Source organism: Citrus clementina, unplaced genomic scaffold (genome assembly GCF_000493195.1).
Source record: "Citrus clementina cultivar Clemenules unplaced genomic scaffold, Citrus_clementina_v1.0 scaffold_7, whole genome shotgun sequence".
In the NCBI taxonomy this organism is placed as follows: Eukaryota; Viridiplantae; Streptophyta; class Magnoliopsida; order Sapindales; family Rutaceae; genus Citrus; species Citrus x clementina.
In genome coordinates this window covers 2,834,530-2,862,334 of record NW_006262075.1, presented here as the reverse complement: position 1 = coordinate 2,862,334, position 27,805 = coordinate 2,834,530, and the positions used below count along the sequence as shown (strand labels likewise).

The 27,805-nt window shown below is 35.7% G+C and overlaps 5 protein-coding genes across 5 annotated transcripts; 3 read left to right on the top strand and 2 right to left on the bottom strand.

The window, feature by feature from the left end:
- Nucleotides 1-503: 503 nt before the first annotated feature.
- On the bottom strand, nucleotides 504-4,106 carry LOC18036364 (probable disease resistance protein At5g66900). Its single transcript, XM_006425763.2, has 5 exons — nucleotides 3,461-4,106; nucleotides 2,623-3,026; nucleotides 2,049-2,401; nucleotides 1,635-1,843; nucleotides 504-1,483 (listed from the first exon to the last, which is right to left on the bottom strand). The coding sequence occupies exons 1-5, from the start codon at nucleotides 4,104-4,106 to the stop codon at nucleotides 651-653; spliced, it is 2,445 nt and encodes an 814-aa protein (XP_006425826.1). The 3' UTR covers nucleotides 504-650.
- A 3,993-nt stretch (nucleotides 4,107-8,099) lies between these two features.
- LOC18036363 (pentatricopeptide repeat-containing protein At4g37170) lies at nucleotides 8,100-10,234 on the top strand. Its single transcript, XM_006425762.2, has one exon. The coding sequence runs from the start codon at nucleotides 8,101-8,103 to the stop codon at nucleotides 10,186-10,188; it is 2,088 nt and encodes a 695-aa protein (XP_006425825.2). The 5' UTR covers nucleotide 8,100; the 3' UTR covers nucleotides 10,189-10,234.
- Nucleotides 10,235-13,795: 3,561 nt separating this feature from the next.
- Nucleotides 13,796-14,693, bottom strand: LOC18036354 (reticulon-like protein B13). The gene is made up of 3 exons (XM_006425761.2): nucleotides 14,452-14,693; nucleotides 14,087-14,298; nucleotides 13,796-13,986 (listed from the first exon to the last, which is right to left on the bottom strand). Exons 1-3 carry the CDS (start codon nucleotides 14,691-14,693, stop codon nucleotides 13,796-13,798), a joined length of 645 nt encoding a protein of 214 aa, XP_006425824.1.
- A 3,753-nt stretch (nucleotides 14,694-18,446) lies between these two features.
- On the top strand, nucleotides 18,447-22,536 carry LOC18036346 (L-ascorbate oxidase homolog). Its single transcript, XM_006425760.2, has 9 exons — nucleotides 18,447-18,592; nucleotides 18,775-18,926; nucleotides 19,028-19,137; nucleotides 19,543-19,813; nucleotides 20,498-20,594; nucleotides 20,707-21,052; nucleotides 21,212-21,577; nucleotides 21,654-21,732; nucleotides 22,156-22,536. The coding sequence occupies exons 2-9, from the start codon at nucleotides 18,780-18,782 to the stop codon at nucleotides 22,357-22,359; spliced, it is 1,620 nt and encodes a 539-aa protein (XP_006425823.1). The 5' UTR covers nucleotides 18,447-18,592; nucleotides 18,775-18,779; the 3' UTR covers nucleotides 22,360-22,536.
- Nucleotides 22,537-24,452: 1,916 nt separating this feature from the next.
- On the top strand, nucleotides 24,453-27,046 carry LOC18036333 (L-ascorbate oxidase homolog). The gene is made up of 7 exons (XM_006425759.2): nucleotides 24,453-24,596; nucleotides 24,936-25,045; nucleotides 25,196-25,472; nucleotides 25,578-25,677; nucleotides 25,796-26,510; nucleotides 26,597-26,675; nucleotides 26,846-27,046. The coding sequence occupies exons 1-7, from the start codon at nucleotides 24,453-24,455 to the stop codon at nucleotides 27,044-27,046; spliced, it is 1,626 nt and encodes a 541-aa protein (XP_006425822.2).
- The last annotated feature ends 759 nt before the right edge of the window (nucleotides 27,047-27,805 follow it).

Genomic DNA, 27,805 nt, shown 5'->3' with positions numbered 1-27,805 from the left:
TGTTCGTTTCACCGAGGATGTCGATGGTACGGATGTGAACATTGGATGAGAGACCGCTGGAGTTTTTTATATCAATTTAGCATTCTAGTTTTTAGATTGTATAATTTTTTGGACGATTTTGACGGAGAATTGCTGATCATTGATAGTTGAAATTTCCAGTATTTTTATGTAGCAAATGGCGTCTTTTGATGAATTCTGTCGACTGTATTTTGCGCTTCTGGCTGGTTAAATGAATTCCTCAAGATTTGAGAGAACAATCCTGGTCTTAAGCCTCAACTGAAGAAAGTTTGGTTGTATTTTCCAGTATATCTTCGTGATCACAAAATTGTAAATGAATGACCCCCTTGCTGATTGCAGCTATTATACTCTTGCGCATATACTGGATCGTAGCGCCTTCATGGTTGTTTTATCAGTATTGGTCATGACTCATGTCCGATTTTAGGAAGTTACAGATGAGTAAAGGACAATTTATTGTCAATTTATACAGGCTGTTTACACTAATCTTGATTTTGAGAACACACTTTATTAACAAGGAGAAAAAAGATTTATCTCGAGTCATAAAACAACAGTATACACTACTGTTGTGAAACAGAAAAGGAAAGTTCTTAAAGACTAATTACATTTCAATTGAGCTGCAGGGAAATTTGTCTTCAAAGATGAGGATTGTGAAGCCAATATAAGTTGATATCTTCTTGAATCACTTCTATCCTAAATTTTGCCTGTCCAAGCTGGAAATATTCCCATTGATAGGCTGTCTCTTCATCACATTTCACTACTTCTAAATTCTCAAGATTCAAAATTGATGAGGGCGGCTCAAAAATAGAGCAACCTTTCAAGCAAAGTGTCTTTAAACTGCACAACTCACCAATCTGTTCTGGCAATTCTTGGATGTTCAGACATTCAGATATATCCAGAAAGTTTAAATTGGACAGGTTTCCAATTGTGTCTGGTAATGCTGACAGATCAGTGCATGAAGCAAGCGTTAGCATTTGTAAGTTCACCAGCTTACCAATCCCCTCAGGTAGTATAGACAGCTTATGGCAGTTGGTGATCCGGAGCTTCTTTATGGAGACAATATCACATAACCCATCAGGCAACTCCATGAGATCATTGCAATAATCAATATCGATCTCCAAGAGATTTGGAAATGCGTCAGAAAAATGAAAGGTAGAATTCCCAACAACCTGACCAACATTGCACATAACCAAGGATACTTTTTGCAGATGCTTCATTCGTACAGTGGTCATGGAAGGAAGAGAAACATGCTCCAATCTGATTCTCTTTAAATTAGATAAAGCACCAAAAACTCGGATGTTACTTAATTCCGCAGGGAAGAATCCGTAATTTGTGACTATCATGACCTTCAGTTTATCCATCTTCTCCAGGAAATTTGGAAGGGTGTACTTCTTTGCCCTTATGTTTAAGGCCACAACCTTAACTTCTGGTGCTTCCATGTCATACCAATTAGATGAGAAGTTTTCATCTGCAAATCTTGGCAATATTGCGTGAGACAGATAATGATTGGCCAAAAAGGAAAAAAAAAAACTCAAAATCTCTGCATGTTGCAGTATCCATGTGTGAGAAAAAAGGTGATAACAACCTGTAGAGATTAATTTAAAAAAAAAAAAAAAAACCTGTTGAGATTGACAATAGGCTGGCATTAAGGGGGTGCTGCTTTTGATCCATCCACCATTCGGGAAAATTGTTTCCACTCGTGTCTATAATTAGTCGTTTCCTCTGTTTTATGGGCTCTAATGTGCTCTGATAGATAGCCAACTCTCTGAGAAGATCATGTTGCATTACAAAGTGATCATTGTAGCAGCTGTCGTCGCTTGCATATTTCCTAGTGAATGGCATAAATTGATTGTTCAGGGAAGATTCATACTCCAAGGTATATAAGAGGAGAATTCACACCAATTTGCACGCACATCAATTGAAGTTGGTCATCCGCATAGCAAACCACATATGTTAAAATTGCACATAACCGTTGATGCAAACACAAGAGCAAGCACTTGGATACATCATAATTGTATTATATATATGCATACCTTGTGGCCACGCAATTAGCCAGATTTAGGTTGGACAGCTCATGGAGGTTGGCAATGGCAAATAGTTCATCAACCAGTTCATACAATTCCATCCACATGTCAACAAGCGCAGTGATAGGAATCCTTTGGTCCTCAGGAAAGGAACATAGGTCCATATAACATTCCTTGACCTCATTATTTAAGGCATCCAAGCTCCTTTCAAGACAAGAAAGTATTTCTTTGTTGGAATGGAAAACAGATACATCTTGAGTCCATTCCTTCACTCTTTTTTGCCAGATTGCTGGATGCTTCCCACACAGTGATCCACCGACCACTGTAAGGGCCAACGGGCATCCCTTACAGGCTCTCAAAATCTGCAGTTGGACAAGACCAGATTTTAGAATGCAATTGTTTCATATGTTTTTTTTTATTTCTCTGCATGTAGACAAATAGCAAAGAGTGATATTAAGCATAAAGGCATTCTAGATATTACAAAACTTGATTTGGTAGGTAAAGAAAAAAGCATGTGCAAATTTCCTATACATATGAGAAAATAAACTGAATATTAGCATGAAACTGCAGATTGGTAGAGCACCTTATTGACAAGATTTTCGTCTGGAATGTATGAGTTTCCATCTTGTAGGTTTGCTGAATAACGAAAAAGAGTCCTTGCAGCTTCATCATTCAATGGTTTCAAATCATACCCAGAACCAAATTGTGGGAATACAGACCGTGAGGTCACCAAGATCTTGTAGTAGGGTAATTGGAACTTGAACTTCTGCAGCAGGGATTCTGACCCGGACCAGACATCATCGAGGACCAACAGTATAGCCTCTGGTCTTATTGGCTTCAATAACCGTTCCAAGTCATTGATTGCATCTTCATCTGTTTGAAACTCAGGCACAGCATAACCCTTATGCTGGAATACTTTTTGTACAATGCCCTTCACATTGGGCGTTTGAGAAACAGTAACAAAGAAAATGTTGTCCTTGAATTTTCCTGTTCAAATGTCATATGAGAAAGCTGATGGTGAAAGTGAGAGGAAATTCATATATCATTATTGTACAAACAAAAGGCAGAATTTAGACATCACATTACTCTTGTATCAAAGAGATTCCCAGAGACGGGATGCAGGAATAGCAGTCCAACTATTGATAATAATAATTATTAAAAAGATGAAAGATTTGCAGTTCAATTCAACACAGTGACTTGTGAATAGGATAATTAATTATCAAGCACTATATCATTTACTCATCCCTTTGCAGGATTGACCTCGCCTAACAATCAAAATCTAATTCTAATCCACAAGTAGAATATCTCCAACTCAATTAAAATGAATTTATCAGCTAGTTTGCAAAAGATTACAAAGTTAGAAACCTAATTCATGCATCAGAGGATTTAATAGAGCAAATAGCATGAAAGAGAGAGGATACCTAAAACTTGATCATCTTTGCAAAGTTTTTTAACCAAAGTAGTCTTGCCATATCCTCCAGGAGCTGAGACCACAATGACTTGCCTTCCATCCTTGAACAACTCCAGCTTTAACTCCTTCAATGGAACATCCAAACCGGGAGTGACCGGCGGAGGATCAGGCGCCGAGCAGGCTCCAGCAACTCCAACCTGATTGAACATCCAACTAGTCCTATCATTTCCACTTAATCTCTTCACCATCATGTGCACTTCTTTTAAGTCCACCATAATCACTCTGTTGTCTCTTGTCTGTTGTAATGGAATATACGTCCGAAAGAAGGTATCGATCGATCTATCCAACTTGATGATCTTTTTAGCATAATCATATCTTTTGAAGCAATTCCACTTCACTCTTGAGCATTTATGCACAAGGTGCTCGCCTCGCCTCATCATCTCAATCAAAGTATCTGTTTCGTGCTTTGGCAGATCTAATACTTGGTTCAGCTTCTCTATTTCTTTGATCATCGGAGTTGAATTTTGTAAAGTGGATTCTAGTTGCTCCAACAGGTCCTTAAACATGACTGCTTTGTCTTTTGCCTCTGAAACTGCTCTCAATAGCTCTCCAAAAACTGCTCCTAGAAGAGCTCCTCCAACAAATGCAACTGCCATCACCTCTCTTCCAACTCCTTTACAATAACAAACCCAGATGCTAGGTTCAACAGCTTAACCAATTTGAACCTCAATTCTTGCAAAAATTCAAAAAAAATAAATTAATTAAACTAAGATGGGAGCCTTTTTTAGATAAAATAATTCACTCTCACAATCTACGCTATTCTCTTCCTTCCTTTCTCTTTAGCCAAACCTAAGAATGTAATTGACTTGACTTTAAAAAGCCAATTATTTCGCTTGCCCAAGTTAGCTTTCAACTAAAGCATCCACATTGCCATTGACGATTAAGGAAGCTTCAATACAGTTGCGACTTGACGCCGTTATTATCTTAACCTTTTGGCATCAACGAGATAACGGCAGGTTTAACCGTTTAGCTTCAAAGTGGTTAAAAATTACAATTCTTTACCGCTAGTTCTGAAATTTCTAATTGTTACGAAGTAAAACCAGTTAGTTAATTTCATTTTTTTTTTCTTATATACTTGAAAGATATTTTCATTTTTCTTTTTCTCAAAGAGCAACCGGACATTTCAAAAGATTTTTAAAAGAGAGAAAATTGAGGAGGAGAAGAGGACAGGCAATTAAAGATTAATAAAAAAAAAATCCATCATTTAAAAAGGTAAACATCAGTTAGAAAATAAATTTTAATTTACTACTAAGAGTATGAAAACATTAATTTACGTCCGATAACCTTATTTTTAACAACGGACTCATATTGATCTAACAAAATAGGAAAATACCTTTACCGAACAGAATATTTTAACTAACCATTTTATTAAGTTAAGAGAGGTAATTTTCTCTTTCTTCCCCTAAAATTTAACATATTTTCAAGTAGATGACCTAGATGATTTTATCAGTAAAAACACCCTAAAAATTTTAGTGTTTGCCAGTTGTTAGGTTGTTAATGGGCAATTGTAATAACAAAACCTTTAAAATTTAAATTAATTCTTACTCCTATTTTGTTTATTTATTTATGTCAATTAATGATAGAATTTTCAAATTATTTATTTATTTATTAGGTTTAAATTTTCAAATTATTTTCTTTTTGGTGGGACGATTAAACAACAATTGTAGTCAACATATGCCAATTTTTCTAAATCAAAAGCTTGTTTTTGGGAAGATTTGATAATATTTTTATAGACTTTTCCCATACCATAAATTAACAAATAAAAAATAGAACAAGAAAAAAAAATTACAAGTTAGTCATCATCTTTTACACCAAGTCCAATGACCCATCGTCACCATTCACCACCTACCTCGTGACTACTTCTGATGTAATTCTACAAAAATTCCATCAAAGCTTTAACAATCCTAGAAACCATTAAAACTTAGAAAAAAAAATTCAAATTTATCAAAACTCGAAGTCAAATCCCACTTAATCAAGATACTTAGATTAAGAAATTCTTAAAAGTGTGTCCATGTCATCACCACTATTACGATTATTGTCACCGGGTTTTCTTTGAAAATGTGGCAATCCGCATGATGGCACTAAGTTTCACTTAGTCAACCATTTTACAACGCCTTAGAATGCCCTAGAAGGCCCCAGAACAGACATTGGCATCGGCCTATATGGCCTAAAACGGTGACAATTATCTTCATCATATTACTATATTTTATGGCCTTTTTAACCCAACAAAAACCACCTAAAATCCTCTCTCCTCACAAACAAAATCTCTCCTCCAATCTATGAAAATTCTCAAATTTAAATAAAAATTATGATTCCACATCGAGATTATTAACCCCAAGGGACTCTCCTCTTACAAGTCAACTTTTAAGAATGAGTTTTATCTTGTAGATTTATAAAAATTAGTATCAAAACAGTTTGCTCCTACTCAGTTTAGTTCTCTAGAGTTGAACTTTACCACAACGATCTTCCTTTGTGATTTTGAGTGCGTCACCTAATTAGAGTGCGTGAACTAACATGAACATTGATTCTAAATAAGGGTGGAATGTTAGGATCCTACATCAATTAGGTATGTGACTAATTATTAGTTTGTTAACCCCAAGTCATGCTAAAATGAATAAGTAATGGAAGTGGCAGAGACTTTGTAAACGGTGGTAGGGGAAGTAGCGAAGATGGCATTTACAATGGTATGGCAACATTACATTGTCGCGATCAGGAGTAGCTACACTACTGCATCATTGCTCGGCTCTAGATCATGGCCATGAGTTTTTGTGCAGTCATTGCTCTCGCTCCGTGAAAGCTTGAAGAAGTGTTTTTATTTATTTTCTAGTTTTAAAAGGAAATCTAATTTTAGTTTTTATTCAAAAAATAACATAAATTTAATTTCAAAATATATATATTAAAAAAAGGAAAAATTATTGTTTATTCTTTATATTTTGACTTAAATATTTATTTAATTCTTATATGTTAAAAAATAATTCGAAACACCCTTATAGTTAAATATGTTAAAGTCTTACCCTTATATATATATATATATATATTGTTTGAACCATGAGGTGGTCCCGAATGGGTCTTAATTGTGGGAGGCGCCTTTAAGCTCATACCACAACTCAGACTAATCTCCGCTCGCACCGGGTTGACCCGTAAAGTGTAAAGTGCAACATTTTCTTTCCTTTTACAACAAAACCTTTATAATAATATTCTTGACATTAATTAGTTTATCTATAAAAATTTAATTAGGAAGTTAATCAATAATTACTTATGAGTAAATTAACCAACAAATATCAATATGAAAGAACTAGTACTTTTTGTACCTATGCAACAAACTTACTAATAGTTTATTTATAAATAAACTAATATAAGACAACTTAAAGTAATGTTTATTATCCTTGCAATAATTTTTCTAATGATTATTTTATAAAAAAAAATATTTGATCAAATTAATCCACAAACTAAAATTATAGCATAAAATTTTGTGAAAATTTCTATGTTACTTTTAAGATTAATTTGATAAATTAATTTTGTATGTTTCATTAATATCCTTAAAAAGGTAAGAATATTAGTGTAACGGTATTATTGTAGAAGGAAAGAAAAGTAAAGATAGGATCGTAACATAATTAACAACAAGGGTGTTATTTTTTGAAATATATGTACTAAATCAACACTTAAATTAAAATATAGGGATTTAACAAGCATTTATCCTTTAAAAAATGTAAAAATATGTTTTCCCCAACTTCATTCTTCTGGTGTTGGGTGGATTTTTTTAAAAATTATTATCATGTCAAAAAAATCAAATGAGGGGAATATGGTCCATTTGGACAACTACGTCTACACTTCGTATACATTAAAAAAATAAAAATTAGCGATTTGGGTGCATGTTGCAATTTATTAAAACATTTGAGTTGGTATTGAAATTTATTAAACATTTGGATGTAATAGAAATAAACCTATACAGAAAAAGTAGAAAATGATTAGAGTTTTTTTAAAATTTGATTTTGCTCATTTAGCTGTTAAGAATAACAGAGATAATAGCACTTGAAAAGTAAAACGAGGTTTCCACATTTTAAAAAATAATTGAAATTTATTATTCTATCTGAAGGTAAATTAAAGTTTACCTCATTTAAAGTGGCTCTTATTAATATTAGCACACTTCAAATGCACTCTTGATATATATAACTCATCATATACATAAACTTGTCCTCCTTTTGACTTCATTACTTATTTAATTGGCTTTCGTTTTGCCAATTTCTTCCCCTTTTACTTGGTTGTTTCTTTGATGATTCAATTATCACATCCAACTCTTCTCAAAAAAAAAAAAAATTGTCACATCCAATTTCTCCAAAATTATCTTTTATTAATTTTATTTGAAAAAAAATGTTAAAAATGAAGGCCAGAAGGATGATGACTCCACGGCGTCAAATGTGGGAAAATTTAAAAATGGGCTTTCTGGCCCAGGCCTTAACAAGGCCTTTTTGGAAGCCCAAAGTAGATGCTTGTGGGCCATTGCCCAACGTACATGCGCGAGTGGCAGCGTGCGAGAATCAAAAATCAAAATATTCAGTTAGCAGGTGGTTAGTCGTTTGTAACGAAACCATGAGACGTGCGAATTTCAGAACATCAAATATTTCTTGTGTGTATCAACTCAATAGAACCACTCCGTGTTCTTACTCTTCTCAAAGTCAAGACAGTGTCCGGAAACGGCCTGTTCGAAAAACCTTTTTCAAATCAAACAACAATGACGATCTCATTACTGACTTGTGCAAACACAACAAATTTAAAGAAGCTATTGACATTTTATGCAACCAAAAACGCTTAAAAGAAGCACTTCAGATCCTCCACCAAATCAGTCATCCCTCTCCTTCGATTTACTCATCTCTCATCCAATTTTGCCGCCAAAACCGCGCCCTTGAAGAGGGTAAAAAAGTCCATTCTCACTTAAAATCATCTGGGTTTAAGCCTGGGGTTTTTATATCTAATTGCCTGCTTGATATGTATGCAAAATGTGGGAATTTAAGTGATGCTCGGACATTGTTTGATGAAATGCATGAAAGAGACGTGTGTTCGTACAATACGATGATTTCTGGGTATACGAAAGTGGGGTTTCTTGAACAAGCAAGAAATTTGTTCGATGAAATGCCTCAAAGAGACAATTTTTCTTGGACTGCGATTATTTCGGGGTATGTACGTTATAATCAGCCCATAGAGGCTTTGGACTTGTATAGAATGATGCAAAATTTTGAAAATTCAGTATCGAATAAGTTCACTCTGTCTAGTGCTTTGTCTGCTGTGTCAGCCATTCAGTGTTTACGTTTAGGTAAAGAGATTCATGGCTATATAATGCGAACTGGGTTCGATTCAGATGAGGTAGTTTGGAGTGCTTTATCTGATATGTATGGCAAATGTGGTAGTATTAATGAAGCTAGGCAAATTTTTGATAAAATGGTGGATAGAGATGTAGTTTCGTGGACAGCAATGATTGGCAGATATTTTCAGGAAGGAAGGAGAGAAGAGGGATTTGCATTGTTCTCAGAGTTGATTAAATCGGGGATTAGACCTAATGCGTTTACCTTTGCTGGGGTCCTAAATGCATGTGCTGATCACGCTGCCGAGGAGCTTGGGAAGCAAGTTCATGGGTACATGACAAGAATAGGATATGACCCTTATAGTTTTGCTGCTAGTGCCCTTGTTCATATGTATTCCAAGTGTGGCAATGTTGAGAATTCGAAAAAGGTATTTAATGGGATGCCTAGACCAGATTTAGTTTCATGGACTTCATTGATTGCTGGATATGCTCAAAATGGTATGCCTGATAAGGCTTTGGAGTACTTTGAGTTGTTACTTAAATCAGGTACTCAGCCTGATAATATTGTTTTTGTTGGGGTTCTTACGGCTTGCACTCATGCTGGATTGGTTGATAAAGGACTCCAGTATTTCCACTCAATAAAGGAGAAACATGGATTGACATATACAGCTGATCATTATGCTTGCATAGTTGATCTATTGGCACGGTCTGGCCGGTTTCATGAAGCAGAGGATGTCATTTCTAAAATGCCTATGAAACCAGATAAATTTTTATGGGCTTCATTGCTTGGTGGTTGCAGAATTCATGGAAACCTTGATCTAGCAAAACGAGCAGCAGAAGCACTGTTTGAGATTGAGCCTGAGAATCCAGCTACTTATGTCACAATGGCCAACATTTATGCCAGTGCTGGTAAGTGGAGTGAAGTAGCAAGTATTAGAAAGTTGATGGATGACAGAGGAGTGGTAAAGAAACCGGGTTTGAGTTGGATTGAAATCCAGAGAGATGCACATGTGTTCTTAGTAGGAGATACTTCCCACCCTAGGTCTAAAGAAATACATGAGTTCTTGGGCAAGCTTTCAAAGAGGATGAAGGAAGAAGGGTATGTTCCTGACACCAATTTTGTACTGCATGATGTAGAGGAGGAGCAGAAGGAGCAGAATCTTTCCTACCACAGTGAGAAGCTTGCAGTTGCTTTTGGGATTATTGCAACTCGCCCTGGAACAACCATCAAAGTTTATAAAAATTTAAGAACTTGTGTAGATTGCCACACAGCCATTAAATTTATATCAAAAATTGCTAAGAGAAAAATAGTTGTGAGAGATTCAAGTCGGTTTCATTCTTTTGAGGATGGGAATTGTTCTTGTAGAGACTATTGGTGATTTAATTTTTGAAACTCCAGCTGGTGTTAATACAATAGTTGTTTCGATGTAGCCATTTTTGGCTTGTTTATTTGAGTGTATTGACCTGCATGGAAATTTCAGCATCTTAAATATCACATTGGATGCTACTTCAGTGAGCCTGGAAAGGGCAGACGGCATCTAAGTTCATTCTTATTTTACAGTTCATCGATAAGAAAATGAAACTGCTGATGCATAGAGTTGGAATTTGTGAAACAGGATTTTGGAATTAATCATCTTAGCTTGGAAATTTTGAATTTATCTTCTCTTTCAGAAGCTCTGAAAATTTTGGTAATAAAACTACAATGATTCTCTGAAGACAGAAAGGGCTCCCAAGGGACTTTGAAAGCCTGACTTTCAATGAAATGGGAAGTTCTGAGGTGAGAATTCTCATCAGTACTTTTAATTCTTGTTAGACTTCACTGGTGACACTCGTAGGTTTATCTGCCAGTGTGATTTTGTTTGCTGCATTCTAGTATCATCAAATCATTGGGTGTTTTGTAATCTTAATGAGGGGTCACCACCACCTTTTAGTGAAATGGACGAGACAACTGAAGAAACTTGTGTAAGTTGTATTTTTTAACTGGCAGTTCTTTTCCAACCTTATCTGCATGCAGATATTACTTAGCCAAGAACACTCCATCAAAGGATTGCACTTGGTTGGTCTAATTTTGCATGGCTTGAATTACATATTTCCTTTACTCAGCTGAGTGTGATTTGTTCGAACCTTTCGAATTCTTAACTGCCCATCCCTCATGCACAAATGTAAAATCAAGATAGGTTAGGGGATGAGCTCCTTAGACTCTGGCTCCACTTACTTAACTCTGTGCTATTTCCATTTGGAGCTGAGCTCTTGTGATAAATGGATCACCATATTAATTTCTGGAAAGAAGCCTTGTTTAGCCATTGCCCAAGTCTTGTTTGTTTTTTTTTGTTTTCTCTTCAGTCTCTTTGTGGGTGTTTATTTTCACGATTGCTATGGAGAGATAATGCACCATAAATAGTTTAGAAATTCTTTGCATCACGAATTGCAGAGTACATCTCTTCTTGGTGACATTATTTTTAAATGCTATTGGAATATGATATGAATAAACTAACAGAGCAATGATTGATGACCTCAGCGTAAATGTGACGAACATAACCATTTTGCATATTCAATCATGATACATATCCGCAGAAGTGAGAAGATTCCTCTACATACAAATATACAACAAGTTATATTCATTTTTTGAGCTCACACTGATATTCCCCATTAGCCAAAACTTGGGCAAAAGCTGGTTGTTATTCTATCCATCTTTTTTGGCATGTAAATGCTCAATCTGACAATCTCAGTTTTTCCTTTTCATTTTTTTTTTAAATCAAGAAATTCATGATTTTAATTTGCGCTAATTGGGCCGCCTCGGCAGCCAGTTAATGATGCCGTGAAAGAAAGCTTGGAAATTAGAACGGAAATAGTGAGCAGAAGATACATGTTAATTTCTGCTGGCAGTTGGTTATGCACCTAATTATTCGGACCAAGTTTAGCAAGGGACTTCAGTCATGTATATATTTCGAATCTTTTGGTCAAATAAGTGGGGGTCTCCCGAGTCGGGGGAGCATTTCATCTCCCTTTCTTTCTATCCCTATTCCAAGCAGCATAGCCACCTCCGAAGCTCTTTTTCAGCTATCTCCGGGCAAGATTTCTGGTCTCTTGGAATTCTAGTTATCTAGATTTAATAGAGCTTGTATATGTGTTGATTTGGAAAGCTCCTATCTTGCTATTGCTTATGATTCCGGGGCGGGGGCGGGGGCGGGCTGGTTAAGTAATTTTATTATAAACTGATAATTTCTGATCCTGTAATTTTTAGATGCAAGTATGTTCTTTCTAACGTTGTGAATATATGAAAAACTCTCATTTCATTGCAGATTTAAAACGTTGAACCTATAATCAATCAAATATTAATGCTACTTCCACTACATGACGACGTAAAATAAATTCTGAAACCCAACATTGGTCTCCAATTCTCATCGCAGGAAAGGTTTTCACGAATCTTATTGACTGGACATTGATTCTTTCTTCCACAAAATATAGAAGAGGTAAATGTGTCTCTTTAAAATGAGAATGAATATCTTTCATGGATAGTGTAGATCTTATGTTTAAGAGTGGGATTATTGACACCTCTTTAAAATTCTTTTCAGATTTATATTCTATTGCGATTATATCTAAAGATAAATGCAAATAAAGATGGCGCCTCACTTATATATATATATATATATATTTTCTCTATGTTTGATCTCTTTTAATGAAAAATAAAATACTTGGAGCATCTTCCTCCAATTATTAAATACTCATATAATTAGTGAATATAAAATTTGCAACTAGATTGAATCATTTGTTCTATCTCAAAAATAAATTAATAAAACTCAATTCTCTTTCCTTGCACCCCAAAATTAATTGAAATATATGCTTTTCTCTCTCTCTCTCTTTTACAATTTTTTTTAGTTTCATTTATATAATTCATTTGCACAACCTTAAAACATTAACAATTTTTTTTTAGTTTCATTATAATAAAAGCAAAATTTATTTTAATTGTCTATAGAGTTCTAAAACACCTATATATTATAGAGGAGATAATCTGTAGTACCGTCCTACTAGATCTGATTAGCCATCTTAAGTTCTCATGGTCTGGTGTGCTAGTGGTGGCGGCTAAAAGGCCTGCCATGGACAAGAAATAATAGCAATACCATTGTGCCGGAGATCGGTTTGATGGACTATGTATACGTTCTAACTTAACTAATTAAATTTACTTTGTCCTCAAAATTTTGATTAATTCATTCATCTAGCAAGTAAAATAGTTTACTCACAGCACCATTTTAATTTCAAACTTCCCGAATGTAAAAATCAAGAATAAATGTGTTTGGTTTGAGAGAAAATCTCAGAGAAAACTTGCTTTTACTGAATCTACAATTTTCCTCACTGACTGAATCAACGCAACGGTTCACATATATATATATACACAGTGACTTTAACAACCTGTAACTAACTTCAATTACTAATCACTAAGCTGATTGCATTTAGTTACATGCTCGGACTATTTGATTAATAACAAACTTAACAACTCATGAAGAGCTGTGAGCTGAGCTGTCACTTTCCTTAACAACCTTTGCTGACTCAACACCGCTGACTTGATTTAGCTTCCTGAGCTTGCTCTGCTTAGCCTCTGTACATTCTCCACAGTGAGCAGACTTAACAAAGAAGAGGTATATATGGTCGAGTCGAGTAGCTTAATTGTTGTAGACTGCTTTGCAAGTTGCAACTCTTGAACTACTTAAGCTACTAATAAATAACTTTCATTTGAAAATTCGAAGCTTTGATCCATACAAGATATGTGTAATTAAATTTAATATTACTACGATGCTGGTTAATTAAGGCACTAATAAATAACATTAATTTGGAAATTCCAAGCTCCGACTTTTTAAAGACGTATTATATTAATCAACAGCTGATAGAGAAGTTCATTAAATATAAAAAGGAAAATGTACATTGCTTAAATAATATTATAAATACGAAATTAAGAGCCATGCATGCATGCATGCAGAGATGCAATTACTACTCGATCTTCTTCTCCTTGATCTCCTCTTTGTCTTTGGTGACAAACTTGCTCTTCAATTTCTTAATTACCTTCTCATCGACCTCCTCGTAAAATCTCCTTGATTTCACCTTCGCCGTCTCCCCGCATCTCTTTATTTTATCCCCATATTTTTCATATATCACAGGAACCGTCATCCCCATCACAATTCCTGCAAGAAACGCAATTTTATAGTTCATTAACAGTTGCATGTGATTGTGAGAAAAGATGTGCACATAAGAGTTTCTTTCTTTTGATGCACTAAATAATACCCGTGTAAAGGAGAGTAAGCAGATCAGAAAATGTGGCCACATAGGAGAGCACTAGCAATCCAGCAACTGCTTGAGCAAAAACAAACCACTGTTTCTCAACACTCACATGAAACATCCATCTTGTAAATTCCTCAACCACTCCTCTAAAGGAATTCGCAACTTCCAAAGCTGACTTCTCAGAAATCTCCAATCCCGACAACTTCGGTGGTTCTCTATATAAATATAGAAAGACCAATTATGTAGTAACTAATTAAATAAATAAATAAAAGGAAATATATAAATAATAAAAAGACGACTAATTAATCAAAAGGGTGATCAAAATTTATATCTTATGTATATCACCAGCTACTAGCTACGGATCGTACTTGCCAAGAAGTCTCATAATGCTTCCAGAGAGAAAGGTGAAAGAAACAATGGACATTGCAAGCCACGAAGCCACAGTGAGGAAGTTAAATTGATAGACCTCCAGCAGCACCCAAATAGCTGTTGAAACCAATAGAAGTGTGAAACTCAGATTCTTTCTTCTCCAGAGGAATACATCTCTTGCAATACCTACTGAATCAGAACAAGACGACGACGATCCTTCTGTACCAGCTGTACCGTCCATTCTATCAACACTTCTTTATTCTGTAGTTATTCGATTTAGTGTTATGTCTACGACTTCAACTGCGAACAGTTATCGAATTATTTTTGTTAATTAGTTTGTTTGTATGTTATTTTCTGGTTCGAAGTTATGGATGAGGCTGAGGCAGTGCGGCAACGCCATTTTCCAATTCATTTAGAGAGAACGCTTTCAATCTTTTCTTCTAGTGTTACACGTGTGGAAGTATGAAGGTAACGTGGACGCCATGCACTCACTGTTGTGGCACCTCGTTTTGGTTTTGTTAGATGATCTCGCAATGGCACATTTCCATTTCTGACACGAGTCCAATCTATTGAAGTAGCCGTAGTCCCCTGGACAATCCCGTATTATGCCACTGCTTTAGATATTCAACGCATACGACAAGCCCTTTGACAATCCCTTTATATACGTCGAGTAAATATTTGTTCAGGGCCAAACTGTGATTGCAGTGAAACAAGCTGCTAATTAAAAACTTACATAGCCACTTGGGCTTTAGGCCCAGTGGTGAATCATTATCTTTAAAGTTAAGTATGACTATGAAAGTAATAGTTCGAGTCTCTACGGACTCAAACTCTTTCAATTAATTATAATTGTGTGAAGATTGCTTATAATATCTTTCTCTCTTGCGAAATGCGAGTGGAGTAGAGACATCTCTCTCCCATGAGAGGTATTTGGTTGGGCATGTACTTTATAGAATAAAAAATATAATAATGTAAGTCCCAGGTATATATCTGATTGTAAATATCAGTGCAATGATATGTTGTCATTTGTAAATATCTCTGTGTAATACAGTAACCTGATGCTTAATCAATTTAAAAAAAAATTAAAAACTTACATGTATTAAGTAAATTTTATTGTAATAGTATCGTTTTATTATGAAATGATTGAAATAAATATAAGTTTAATTTTTTTTAAAGTAAGTTAAATAAAATTATTTAGATGTATTTTTTTAAAACACGTAAAATTACATCTAGGAGATTTTAAGAAAAATGAGTATACGATATGAAACTTTAGCTGACTTAAATATCGAAGTGAGATTGCCGGACCATTTTACTAATCCTATTTTACTGTGTTCTTTATTTACTATGTGTGCATATGTGCCTCCATCTATTATTGTTCCTATCTCAAGTGGTGTTGGGAGAAAATAGATACAACACCGCTGTGTGTGTGTGTGTGTCTACGAATCTCGCATCATTTAGAGCAATAAAAACACTCTTAATCAATGATGCTTCTTCTATTATGTTGATGCTGAAAAACGACCTTAACAACTGAATTTGTTTCTTTTGGAGAATTATAGTGCGAATAAAAGCTCAAACGCAAGTTTGATCGCAACTTTCTATACCTACCAACCAAAAAACACGGTTAGGATACATTGGTGGGGAGTCTGATCGCAACTTTCTATACCTGCCAACCAGAAAACACGGTTAGGATACACCGGCGTAGACCCTCCGATGTTTAAGTCAGAAATTATGTATAAAAGAAGAAAAAATGAGAATGAAGAATTATGAATGAGTTAAAGTCAAGTAATTTTTCAGTAAAGGAGCTGAAAATCTTGTAGAAGCTTTGGTTGATTTTACTAACCCCCTCATCTGATGCGCTTTTCAATTTAAATAGGCTCTTGGTCGTAGACGGTTATCTCTTTAACTTCAGCTCGCTTTCTTCAGTAGTTGCAAGTGGTTGTAACTTAGAGGTGGTTTAAATAGATCGTGGCACACAACTTCCCTATAAATTAGGCCATGTTCTCTTAACTAGCAATTTTCCATGTCAAGCTAATTCTCAGGTCGGATAAGAGAATTTCAAGGTCAGATTATTTCACTTTCAGCCTAGATAAATGAATTTCTCAGTCGTTCATATAGTCTTGAGGTTGTATTCTTAAATTAGGTCATTTACATAGATCTCATGTCGTACTTATAAATCAGGTCGCCAACATAGGCTCCAAGTTATACTTATGAGGTTAGCTCAACAACAATAAATTTTGAATAAATTAGGATCGACTATATTTCAAGACACTACCAGAAAAATCCAACCTAAATACCAGTCCCTTAATTTTCAATACCGGAAATTCATTGCCGATGTTGAAAACTAATTATTTAAAAATAGAAAAATTTTCTCATAACCCAACATATTATACCTTCGGATGATGAGTATGATGGTATATGTATAAATATAATTATAACGCCCTGGCTTGATGCTTCTTCGATTATCATAATTACTTGGCTTTGCCTCTCAATAGCTAGATCTCTTTGACTCCATTATCACCAAACATCATAATGGAACATCGCTTGCAGCTTCAACTTCCAATACTGAATTTATTTTATTCCCCAAATTTGCTCCAACCACCGCTAATTAGAAGGAGGAAAAGGGCTTAACCAAAATGAGCAGGCGAGGTGAGGTGAACGGTGGGTCACGCGCAGTGGCAAACTGGCAAAACGTGTGGAACCCACACGAATGTTGGAAGTCAAAAGAAAAGTCCATTTGTTGTTAATATGGTATCCAGCATCACATGTGACACCTCATTATTACCTTTCACCTTCATTTTTCGGCTTCCAACAAATCTTAAGTAATCATCGCGTTTTTAATTAAAAATTAGCCTCGACTGGCTATGTTATTCCATTAATAATCATTTTACTTAGCTTATTTCAAAATTGATAATTAACGTGTTAGTTTATTTGAAGAGGCTGATTGGGGTAAAATCATGAAATGGTTGTTGACTTATGGTGATAGTGGTGGTGGTGCATGTGACTCTAGGCTAAAAACACAGTATAAAATTAAGGAATCTGTCGACCGCCTTTATTTTTTTAATTACGGGTAGCTAGCTAGCTTCATCATTAATTTATTATTAGTTAGGTAGGAATAGGATTAATTCTAGCTGATTATATGCTTTCGTTTGAATGGAGAATGGGCTTTTAGTTAAATACAATAACTGCATGTTAAATTCATTCACTTTATAATTATTTACTGTTTACAAAGACATATGTTCCAGCAACATACAAAACCTATATCAAATGCAGAATGCTTCCATGTTCAAATACATGAAGAGGAAACACATGGTTTGTTTCTTTGTTATGATGAAGACTCGAACTGTGAATTTAATTGATTACGATTTAAAGTCTATATTTGCATGATCCGAACCGAACGATAAAGGGTTCAATATGCAATTAACTGAGAATTTTTTTTTGGTTTTATTTTAACTTTTAGCATACATGATAAACAAATGTATTTCTATTTTTTTTTTTAATTTACACAGTTTTTATCGGGAGAAATGAATGCAGCATTTAACAGGCTGCCACGCATTTCCAGAGCTTCTCAGAATTCTTGGACAAAGATAAGTGGAGAATACATTAATGAGTGACAACCATGCCCCGTGCTCTTTTGGGTTCACACTTACAGAACTGCATGTGAGTGACCTATTCACTGCATTTATAAAATAATTAATGTGCCATTATTGCCCTTACGATCTTATCAACTTGATCGGGGCAGGACAGCAATTTTGTGTATATGGCAAATTTCATAGCAAAAGAAATTCTCGAAAAATAAGTGGTGCATTACAAGTCAAAAGACTAGTGAAAGGAAAGAAAGCAAAAAAAAAGGTTATTAATCAATGGCGGGATTTGAGGTGCTTTTATTTGCTTCACTTAAAGCAATTACCAATTTACCATAACGCGGAAACGCGTCAAATGCGCCGCATATTAGCGGAGAAAAGGAATATAAAAGGACTTGCTGAAAAAGTACCAAACTCAGGATAATTTCACTGGTGAAGCTTTGTGCCCCCACCCGGGCACCCCCACTATAGTTATAAAAACCAACTCGCTTATTCTTTAGATTGCGGCCAGAAGCTTAGATTAGATTCCATTAGACTCTCAACTCGACTCGACTCAACTTTGGTATGTGATTGTGATATCTTCATTTTTCATTTTTTTTCTCGACATTTCTATTTCTAGCATGCATAAGAATTAAGAAGACGGAAAGTAAATAAAAAGAAAGTGACCAGTGACGTTGTCTCATTCAGTTTGTTAGTAACATAATTTACAGTTGTAGTTGTTTTGTTCTGTGCGACATTTTGCAGAAGCAATGGCGAGAACACTCTTGCTGCCGCTACTGGTCTGTGTAGTTTTGGCTGCCTTGAGTGTTGCTTTGGTGAAGGCAGACGACCCGTATAGATTTTACACTTGGACTGTCACTTCTGGCACTTTGTCTCCTCTTGGCGTTCCCCAAGAGGTGGGTGTGGGTTTATTGTTGTTTTTGTCGTAACTTTGAATCTAGCATTGGATTTTTTGTTAATGGGTGTCTCAAGGTTTTGAGTTTGGTTTTGCCTGCAGGTTATTCTTATTAATGGTCAGTTTCCCGGTCCTAGATTGGATGTGGTAACCAATGATAATATCATACTCAATGTCATTAACAAGCTAGATCAACCTTTTCTCCTTACTTGGTGAGTTCTGCTCTCTCTCTCTCTCTCTCTCTGTGTTTTTGCAGCTCTTCCTCTTAGGTTTTACAGTTTTAAGTGGATGAAATATCGTTTTTTTACCCCTACACGCTTTGTAAATTAATGAGTTCGATCTTGGGTAGTTTTTGTTTTTGATGTAGATGGTTGCATCTGTGCGAGTTGAGTTCAGTGAAGGTGTATATTCTCTTGATTTTAATCATTGAATGATCGGAGGTCTAATGTTTAGTCTCTGTACTTTCCTTTGGAAATCCGCTTTCAAGGGTCGAACCCTCCTTGCTAGACTAGATTGTGGAGTTTTGTAAAAAAATGATTGGCATTGTTAATGTTACTTGATTTTGGCATCTGGAAAAAATGTCATTGTCTAAGAAGACCTGGTTATGTCATGAACAGGAATGGAATTAAACAAAGGAAGAATTCATGGCAAGATGGAGTCCTTGGAACCAATTGCCCCATTCCTCCAAACTCCAACTACACTTACAAATTTCAAACCAAGGATCAGATTGGGTCCTACTTTTACTTCCCATCAACTCTGATGCACCGAGCTGCTGGAGGATATGGAGGAATCAATATCTATCAGAGACCTCGAATACCGATCCCTTACCCAATCCAGGATGGAGATTTCACTTTATTAATTGGCGACTGGTTCAAGACAAACCATAAGGTGAGCTAGATATTTTTTATTCATTACTCTCAGAAGTTAGATATTTTTTATTCATCATATACAGAGTTTTTTTTTTAATACATATATACTGCTATAAATACCCATGGTGGATAATAATGTTGAGGTTTATGTTCTTAGTACCGAATACTGCCCCTTATTGAGGTTTTATACAGTTCAATAAGCCTAAATGCCGAAGTAATGGCATAGTATGTTAGAAATTGGATGACACATTGACTCTGACTAGTGAGGATACTGGTTCTGACCCAAATATTGGCCACATAGTTTGTCTCCCCTGTGGAAAAACCTTGAGATGGGACTATGCTTCTAAGTTTTTAAGCTTGTTTCTAGTAATTTTTTTTAAGTTTTCATCTATATTCAGGTACTTCCCCACCATCAAATGGAGCCTACAATTTTCTCTCCAAGATAAAAGTTAGTAATGGAGGTAAAGAACATTTAAGTTCGTTGCCAATCTAGCTGCAGAGTGAATCTAAATACAATATGGATGGTGAATATGTTACTGCTATGGGTAGTCAATTTCCTTCTCTGTGATGTTGGAAATTAATGTTATAAAGCTGAATTATGACGGACTTTGGACTTCAATGAGTTTTGTCTCTTATTTCTATGCTTCTGTTGGTTATCTATCGTTTTCATATTATTGATCATAATGTGTCTTGATGACTGCAGATATTACGACAGACTTTGGACTCAGGGAAGTCTCTTCCATTTCCAGATGGAGTCCTTATCAATGGTCAGGGTCATACCACCTTCAACGGTGATCAAGGTTGCCTTCTGCATCTGGCTAAACATTTTTGTGATTCCTTGAAAAATAAAGTTCTTCTATAAATACATCTTTACCAACAATTGTTCCTTTTTTTTTTTTTTGGGGCTTCCAGGAAAAACCTACATGTTTAGGATATCAAATGTGGGCTTATCGACCTCATTCAACTTCAGGATTCAGGGCCATACAATGAAGCTAGTTGAGGTTGAAGGATCTCATACAATTCAAAACATTTATGACTCACTTGACGTACATGTGGGTCAATCTGTTTCTGTCTTAGTAACCTTCAATCAGCCTCCAAAGGACTACTACATTGTTGCATCCACACGGTTTACTAAGAATGTTCTCACTGCTACTGCAGTATTACACTACACAAACTCTCACTCCCCAGCTTCTGGACCCCTGCCAACTGGTCCTACTTATGAAATTCATTGGTCTATGAAGCAAGCTAGAACTTTCAGGTATCAATCACTTTAGAAGATCTGAGGTTTCTCAGAAGATGTTTGCTATCCTCCCTCGTGAGCTCGAATCATATTAGGATTCTTGGCCTTTAGGTATTGTTGGACAGTGACATCTGGAGTATAAATAATTCAGTTTAATTGTTTGAACTTCTCTTGCAGGTGGAATTTGACGGCAAATGCTGCCAGGCCTAATCCTCAGGGTTCATTCCATTATGGAAAGATTAACACAACAAGGACGATCGTTTTGGCTAACTCAGCACCTTTAATAAACGGAAAGCTGCGTTATGCAGTTAATGGTATCTCCTATGTAAATTCTGATACCCCTCTGAAGCTCGCCGATTACTTTAACATCCCTGGAATTTTCAGTGTGAATTCTATCCAAAGTGTTCCATCTGGTGGCGCTTCATCAGTAGCCACCTCAGTTATGCAAGTCAACCTCCACGAATATATTGAAGTTGTGTTTCAAAACAATGAAAAGACGATGCAATCCTGGCATCTTGATGGTTATGATTTCTGGGTTGTTGGGTAAGTCCATAGTCTTGTTCTATTTGCTTCTCGATAGTTGGGTAGGTTCTAATCATTGCTTTTGCATCCTGGACAGGTATGGGTCTGGACAGTGGGCAGCCGAAAAGAGAAGAACCTACAATCTTGCTGACACTCTGACTAGACACACTGCTCAGGTAACCTAAACCATAGTTCAATTACTTAATATTGTTAATAGTAGAAAGTCTGTTGTCATATTTGCTCTTATGCGGTTCTTTCTGATGACATATTTGACCCCCTTGCCTTCTTGATCTCAAATTCCATACTCCTACAAACAGGAAAATTTTCCTACCCCTATATCATCAATTTTGATTTTCCTTGATATTTAGACAAGAAAATGTTTAAGAGTAGCATTTCTGTCTACTAAACTTTTATCACTTGTATTTGACTACATTGTGAGCAATGCTATGTTTTAATTCAAGGCAAAATGATCCTCAATGCATGTTACCTTTCAAATGCTTGCTGTAACATATTCAAGATGTAGACAACAGCAACCTTCTGCTCAAATTTCTTATTAATTTCTGACGAGTTTTTCCTTGTATGCATATGTTTTGTTACAGGTATATCCACAGTCTTGGACTGCTATATTGGTGTCCTTGGACAACCAAGGAATGTGGAATATGAGGTCTGCAATTTGGGAAAGGCAGTATCTTGGGCAACAATTTTATCTCAAGGTTTGGAATGCGGTCCACAGCCTTGCTAATGAGTACGACATTCCTTCTAATATTCTTGTTTGTGGCAAAGCTGTTGGTCATCACCCTTAATATGATCCACCGTCTCTTTAATACATGATCAGTCATGCTGGTATGACTGCAAGAGTGAGCAGAGAGATTAAAAGAAGAGAAAAGTGTGCGGATTCTTTATTTGTACATCTTAGAAATGTTTAAATGGAGTATATCCATAGACATGTATGGTTAAAATGTTATGGTGTTAGCCTGAAATGCTTTTTACTCAATTTTTCAAAGGTTTTATAAATTCAGTCCCTGATACATGATGCCTGCTGCTTTCTGTTTCATGTTCATGCTTGTGGTTCGGTTATGTAAATTGTGAAACAAGTATCCAAAATTATGACCGTCTTTAATTGGGATTGTCATTTTGAGTTAATATGAATTTAGTCCATTTAAATCATATAGCAAACTGACATGAACTAACTATATTGGAACAAGTGTTAAAAATTTTTATTGTACATTTTTACGTCAGCCCTTAAACAGTGAACAAAAATCATGATATGCTTCAAATTGTAAGTTTACTTGTGCCATTACTACTATTGCAAAATTCAAAGAGCCCTAGCGTGGTAATTATTCGATTGATTATATATGCTGGCCACTTATGACCTGCCAAATTTCAGATTTTAGCTTTCACTTGCACATATAAAGAAGTGCTACACCAACAAAATCATTAGTTGCTTTCAAGCATCAAAACTCACCATGATCAACAATGGTTAGGCGCTTCTCAAATCGTTGCTGCTGAAACGACAACTATTTGATTGCGAAACAAATATTGCTGAAATCTGTCAAAGAATTTGTCTCAGACTGTTGATAATAAAGATGAATATAAATGAAAATAAAATAAAATAAAAATAAAGTATGAGTCGTGTATATACAAATAAGACTGAAAAAATTCTAGTATGATCACGAACTTTGAAAACGAGTGCCCAGAAAGAATGTTTAAAGACACTGAACAGCTATGGAGAAAGTTTCGAGGTCAAGATGTAACACAATATTGTTGGTTTTTGAGGGCATATGATGGGAATTTAATATCGCATGGCATGTAGCATGTGTAGTTTTATCTTTTGTTTAATTTTATAGATCTGTCCTTGGAAATGGAATGCATCCTAGATGCAATTGGTGACTTGCATCATGTGAAAACAGATTGCTTAAGTTTAAATCGAAATGAATTATATAATAAGTTTCTCGGACCAGTTTGTAAAATTTTGAGTTTAGTACGATCTGTTCTTGCTTCTTCTACGATGTGAAGATGTGATTGTGACTGTGATTTTGATCCCCATGGCCATATGCATAATTTAATAACTAAATTCAATTCATTAAAACCCTCAAACTCCAGAGTCCGCAAATCCGCATTCAGCATTCTCTTTCCGCGTTCACTTGTTTTGAATCAATTTTCCCAAAATTATGAAATTAATTTACTACGAAACAAAATGAAGAAGTCAATTACAATTTACATGCATATGTTACTGGCATTAATGATGATCCGTTCTCGGATGCGCCACTCCCGCTTCCTGGCTTGCATCTCTCTCTAGATCTCTTCCCGCCACCGCCACCCCATCAACACCACTGACGATTTTCAATATAGCAAGCAAACTGAGAAATTAAATATTATATTATTGGATGGTTACAAAAACAATTGAAGTCAATTTACCAACTTGGTAGGTTTTTAATATTATTAGTATTATTTTTTGGAAGCTCAGCCTCACCATGAGCTGTGAAAGAGTGTAGAGTTGAGCATGAAGTGCGCCGCAAATGAACAATCATGCATTGCTTTTCGTGTCCATGCTGAGACTGCAATGTTGTGAACTACGATATTCATTCTTTACTTGTTTTATATAACGTCGCCAAACCATCCGAGATTGTTCGTGTGCCATCGATTTTTTACGTACGTACAACTTCACTTGTACTCTCGTTTTCTTTCATCTCCTCATTCCTCGTGAGTGAGCAGACTGATTAATTCAACTGCCAACTGGTACGTTTCTCTTTAATCATACTGTGGTTTTGTTTGAATTATATCTGTGTATTTGTCAACCAATTAAATACTACTGATTTGGTCCTGTGGAAATGTTTCTTAATTTGCTTTGGCAGAACCCACGTTACGAGTATTTGGAGGAAAGATTTGTGATAAAATGAAAGGAGCCATTTTCTTGGAAATTTTGATTGGAATATTGGCTTGCTTGTGTGTCTTCTGGGTTAATGCAGAAGACCCATATAGATCCTACACGTGGACTGTTACCTATGGAACAATTTCTCCCTTTGGTGTTCCTCAGCAGGTTAGCAGGATCATGATCTTTTTCTTATCTAAACACTTCTAATTTTTACAGATCTCATGCTACATGTGTTTTAGTGTTAGTGGATTATTAGGATTTAATTAATTTTTTTAAATTTATTAACCATCAATCATATTAACAGAATTTGCTAATATAAAAATCCGATCAAGAGAGGATTCTGATCCCTTTTCTAAACCTCAATTGAACAAAAAGCTGCATGTTGCTAATTGAATTCAGCTGACCTAAGCTCTGTTTTTCATTTCACAAATTAAGTGATCTGCTTTCTGATTGATTTATTCATTTCATATTTTTTTTTTAAAAAAAATTTGTTTTATTCTGCAGGGTATCCTTATCAATGGACAATTTCCTGGCCCTGCAATTGAGGCCGTGACTAATGATAACATAATTGTCAATCTCATTAATAAGTTGGACGAGCCTTTCCTCATTACATGGTTAGCCTCATTAATATTTAATGCTTTTAATTTTCTCTTAATTTGTTAAATGTTACAGTTTACTTGTTTCTTAATACATTCGTGTAACATAGATTTAAATGGCTCACACCATATTTTTTTATTACACGAATTTATGCGTTGGGAATTTAGGAATGGAGTTAAGCAGAGAAGGACCACATGGCAAGATGGAGTGCTGGGAACCAATTGTCCAATCCCTCCAAACTCTAACTGGACATACAAGTTCCAGATGAAAGATCAGATTGGAACCTTCAATTACTTCCCTTCAACCAAAGTGCACAGGGCTTTTGGTGGTTTCGGGGCTGTTAATGTTGCTCAAAGGTCCGTGATATCGGTGCCATATCACATCCCTGATGGTGAATTTACCCTACTCGTTAGCGACTGGTTTAAGAACTTTAGCAGTCACAAGGTTCGTGAGAGTTCACATCAAGAGAGAGAATCCTAATTCTAAGTGAAACATTCAAGGGAACAACAGCAAAGAAAAGTTCTAATTCAACTTAATTAATGTTTGCAGGCACTACAGAAAAGACTGGAGGACGGGTATCCATTGCCTGTTCCTGATGCTCTTCTTATCAATGGGCATCATAACTCTTTATCCTTCACGGGCCAAAAAGGTAGAGTAATTAAGTAATAACCTATTCCATCAAATTGATGATTTTTCGTCGCAATAGAAATTTGATAATTCTTAATTAAAAAGGATATTATTAATTAATATTGGGTGAATTATACCAGGAAAGACCTACAAATTCAGAGTATCAAATGTGGGCATAGCAACCTCAATCAACTTCAGGATCCAAGGCCATACGCTGACACTTGTTGAAGTAGAAGGAGCTCACTGCCTGCAGGAATCGTATGAGTCGATTGATATTCATGTTGGTCAATCAATTGCTGTTATAGTTGCCATGCACGGACCACCAAAGGACTATTACATCGTTGCTTCAACTCGGTTCACAAAGCCAATTCTCACTACCACTGCAATCCTTCACTATGATGGTTCCAACACCCCACCCTCTCTCCCATTGCCTATTGCTCCCACTTATCACATTCACTGGTCTATGAAACAAGCGAGGACCATCAGAACAAATTTGACAGCAAATGCAGCCAGGCCTAATCCTCAAGGATCATTCCACTACGGTACAATAAAAGTTGTGAGGACAATTGTACTGGCCAATTCAGCGACAAAGATAAACAACAAGCTCCGGTATGCTGTTAATGGGATCTCCTATGTGAACCCGATCACCCCATTGAAGCTTGCCGACTGGTTTAACATTCCCGGCGTCTTCGATTTGAATACCATCAAGGACACACCAACTCCTGGCGCTCCCGCAAAGCTTGGCGCCTCTGTCATTCCAACAACTCTTCATGACTACGTTGAAATTGTCTTCCAGAACAATGAGGCCTCTGTCCAGTCTTGGCATCTCGATGGATCCAGTTTCTATGTTGTTGGGTAGGCCGGCCCCTACTCCACACTCCACTTGCATTTATTAATCAATTAAGTCATTTAACTCAAGTAGTGATGTCTTCAAATTTCAGTTATGGTTCCGGTACGTGGACAGCTGACATAAGGAAACGCTACAATTTGAATGATGCTATTACCAGACACACTGTCCAGGTAAAATGATAACATAAAAATTTTATCCATGAATAAAAGTCCCATGAATGAATTTAATAAAAATGTACATTCACATTTGTTTGATTAATTAAATGTATAATTTAATTAAACAAAAAATTTAATTTGTAAAGTTACGCATACTAATAAATCAAGTATATATTAATTGGCAGGTATATCCACAATCTTGGAGCGCAATATATATATCATTGGACAACAAGGGTATGTGGAACTTGAGGAGTGCAATCTGGGAAAGGCGGTATCTTGGCCAGGAGTTGTATCTCCGAGTATCTAACGATGAACGCAGCCTCTTTACTGAGACCGATGTTCCTCCAAACGCATTGTTCTGTGGCAAAGCCAAGCGCCCCCAGTAATATTTCTCGATGTCGCAACTTATTTTCCTTTTTAAAAAAAAAAAAATCCATTTGTTCCCCTTAAAGTTCAGTTACGAGGGTGTGACTGTCAATCAAATTTAAAAAGATACAACGCTGTGGGTAATTAGGCTTAGAGTGAGCAAATTAAGAAGAAATGTTATATTGTTGGGTTAATTCACTTTCTAATTATGATATTCTTAATAAAATTTTCTCCATTCGTTATTTCCATTTACCTGCCTTAATTTGTATTCGTCATGGTTCATGCTACGAATAACGATGCTTGAAATATTAGTTCCATTCATTCCATGTCGAAAAAATTTTGCATAACCATGTGCTAAAATGCTACATGCACATAGTTATGCAACTAGAAGCGTTTTTAACATCGTCTCGCATGGGACTATAAATACATTTTGTAAAATTTTGATAATCTCAATTCATTATTATACATAATTTCCAAGCATTCAATTGAACAGCAAGACACGGAATTCATTAACGATTTTTAATGTAAAACGAAGCACGATATAGAAAGAGAACTTATATGACAGTACGTAATCGAAGCGAATAAAATGTAAGCTAATTCAAGTGAAGCAAAGCAATCTTTTACATAAGGCTGCAGGAGGAATCCTTCTTACACAACTGAGAATCTACGTGCTGTTTAAGGAAACTCTACTCTTCCCAAAGGCCGCTTTAATTTAACAATCATCACTTTACTGTTGTAACAAAGCAATTAAGCGAATCTTCATTTGCCATTCTCTATGC

Coding starts and splice junctions, on each gene's coding strand:
- LOC18036364 (XM_006425763.2), bottom strand. CDS start 4,106: ATGGCAGTTGCATTTGTTGGAGGAGCTCTTCTAGGAGCAGTTTTTGGA. Junction 1,844..2,048: donor GCTAATTGCGTGGCCACAAG/GTATGCATATAT, acceptor GCCATTCACTAG/GAAATATGCAAGCGACGACA. Junction 1,484..1,634: donor CCTATTGTCAATCTCAACAG/GTTTTTTTTTTT, acceptor CAAGATTTGCAG/ATGAAAACTTCTCATCTAAT.
- LOC18036363 (XM_006425762.2), top strand. CDS start 8,101: ATGAGACGTGCGAATTTCAGAACATCAAATATTTCTTGTGTGTATCAA.
- LOC18036354 (XM_006425761.2), bottom strand. CDS start 14,693: ATGGACGGTACAGCTGGTACAGAAGGATCGTCGTCGTCTTGTTCTGAT. Junction 14,299..14,451: donor ATTATGAGACTTCTTGGCAA/GTACGATCCGTA, acceptor ATATTTATATAG/AGAACCACCGAAGTTGTCGG. Junction 13,987..14,086: donor GCTTACTCTCCTTTACACGG/GTATTATTTAGT, acceptor CGTTTCTTGCAG/GAATTGTGATGGGGATGACG.
- LOC18036346 (XM_006425760.2), top strand. CDS start 18,780: ATGGCGAGAACACTCTTGCTGCCGCTACTGGTCTGTGTAGTTTTGGCT. Junction 19,138..19,542: donor CAACCTTTTCTCCTTACTTG/GTGAGTTCTGCT, acceptor TGTCATGAACAG/GAATGGAATTAAACAAAGGA. Junction 20,595..20,706: donor CACCTTCAACGGTGATCAAG/GTTGCCTTCTGC, acceptor TGGGGCTTCCAG/GAAAAACCTACATGTTTAGG.
- LOC18036333 (XM_006425759.2), top strand. CDS start 24,453: ATGAAAGGAGCCATTTTCTTGGAAATTTTGATTGGAATATTGGCTTGC. Junction 24,597..24,935: donor CCTTTGGTGTTCCTCAGCAG/GTTAGCAGGATC, acceptor TTTATTCTGCAG/GGTATCCTTATCAATGGACA. Junction 25,678..25,795: donor ATCCTTCACGGGCCAAAAAG/GTAGAGTAATTA, acceptor GAATTATACCAG/GAAAGACCTACAAATTCAGA.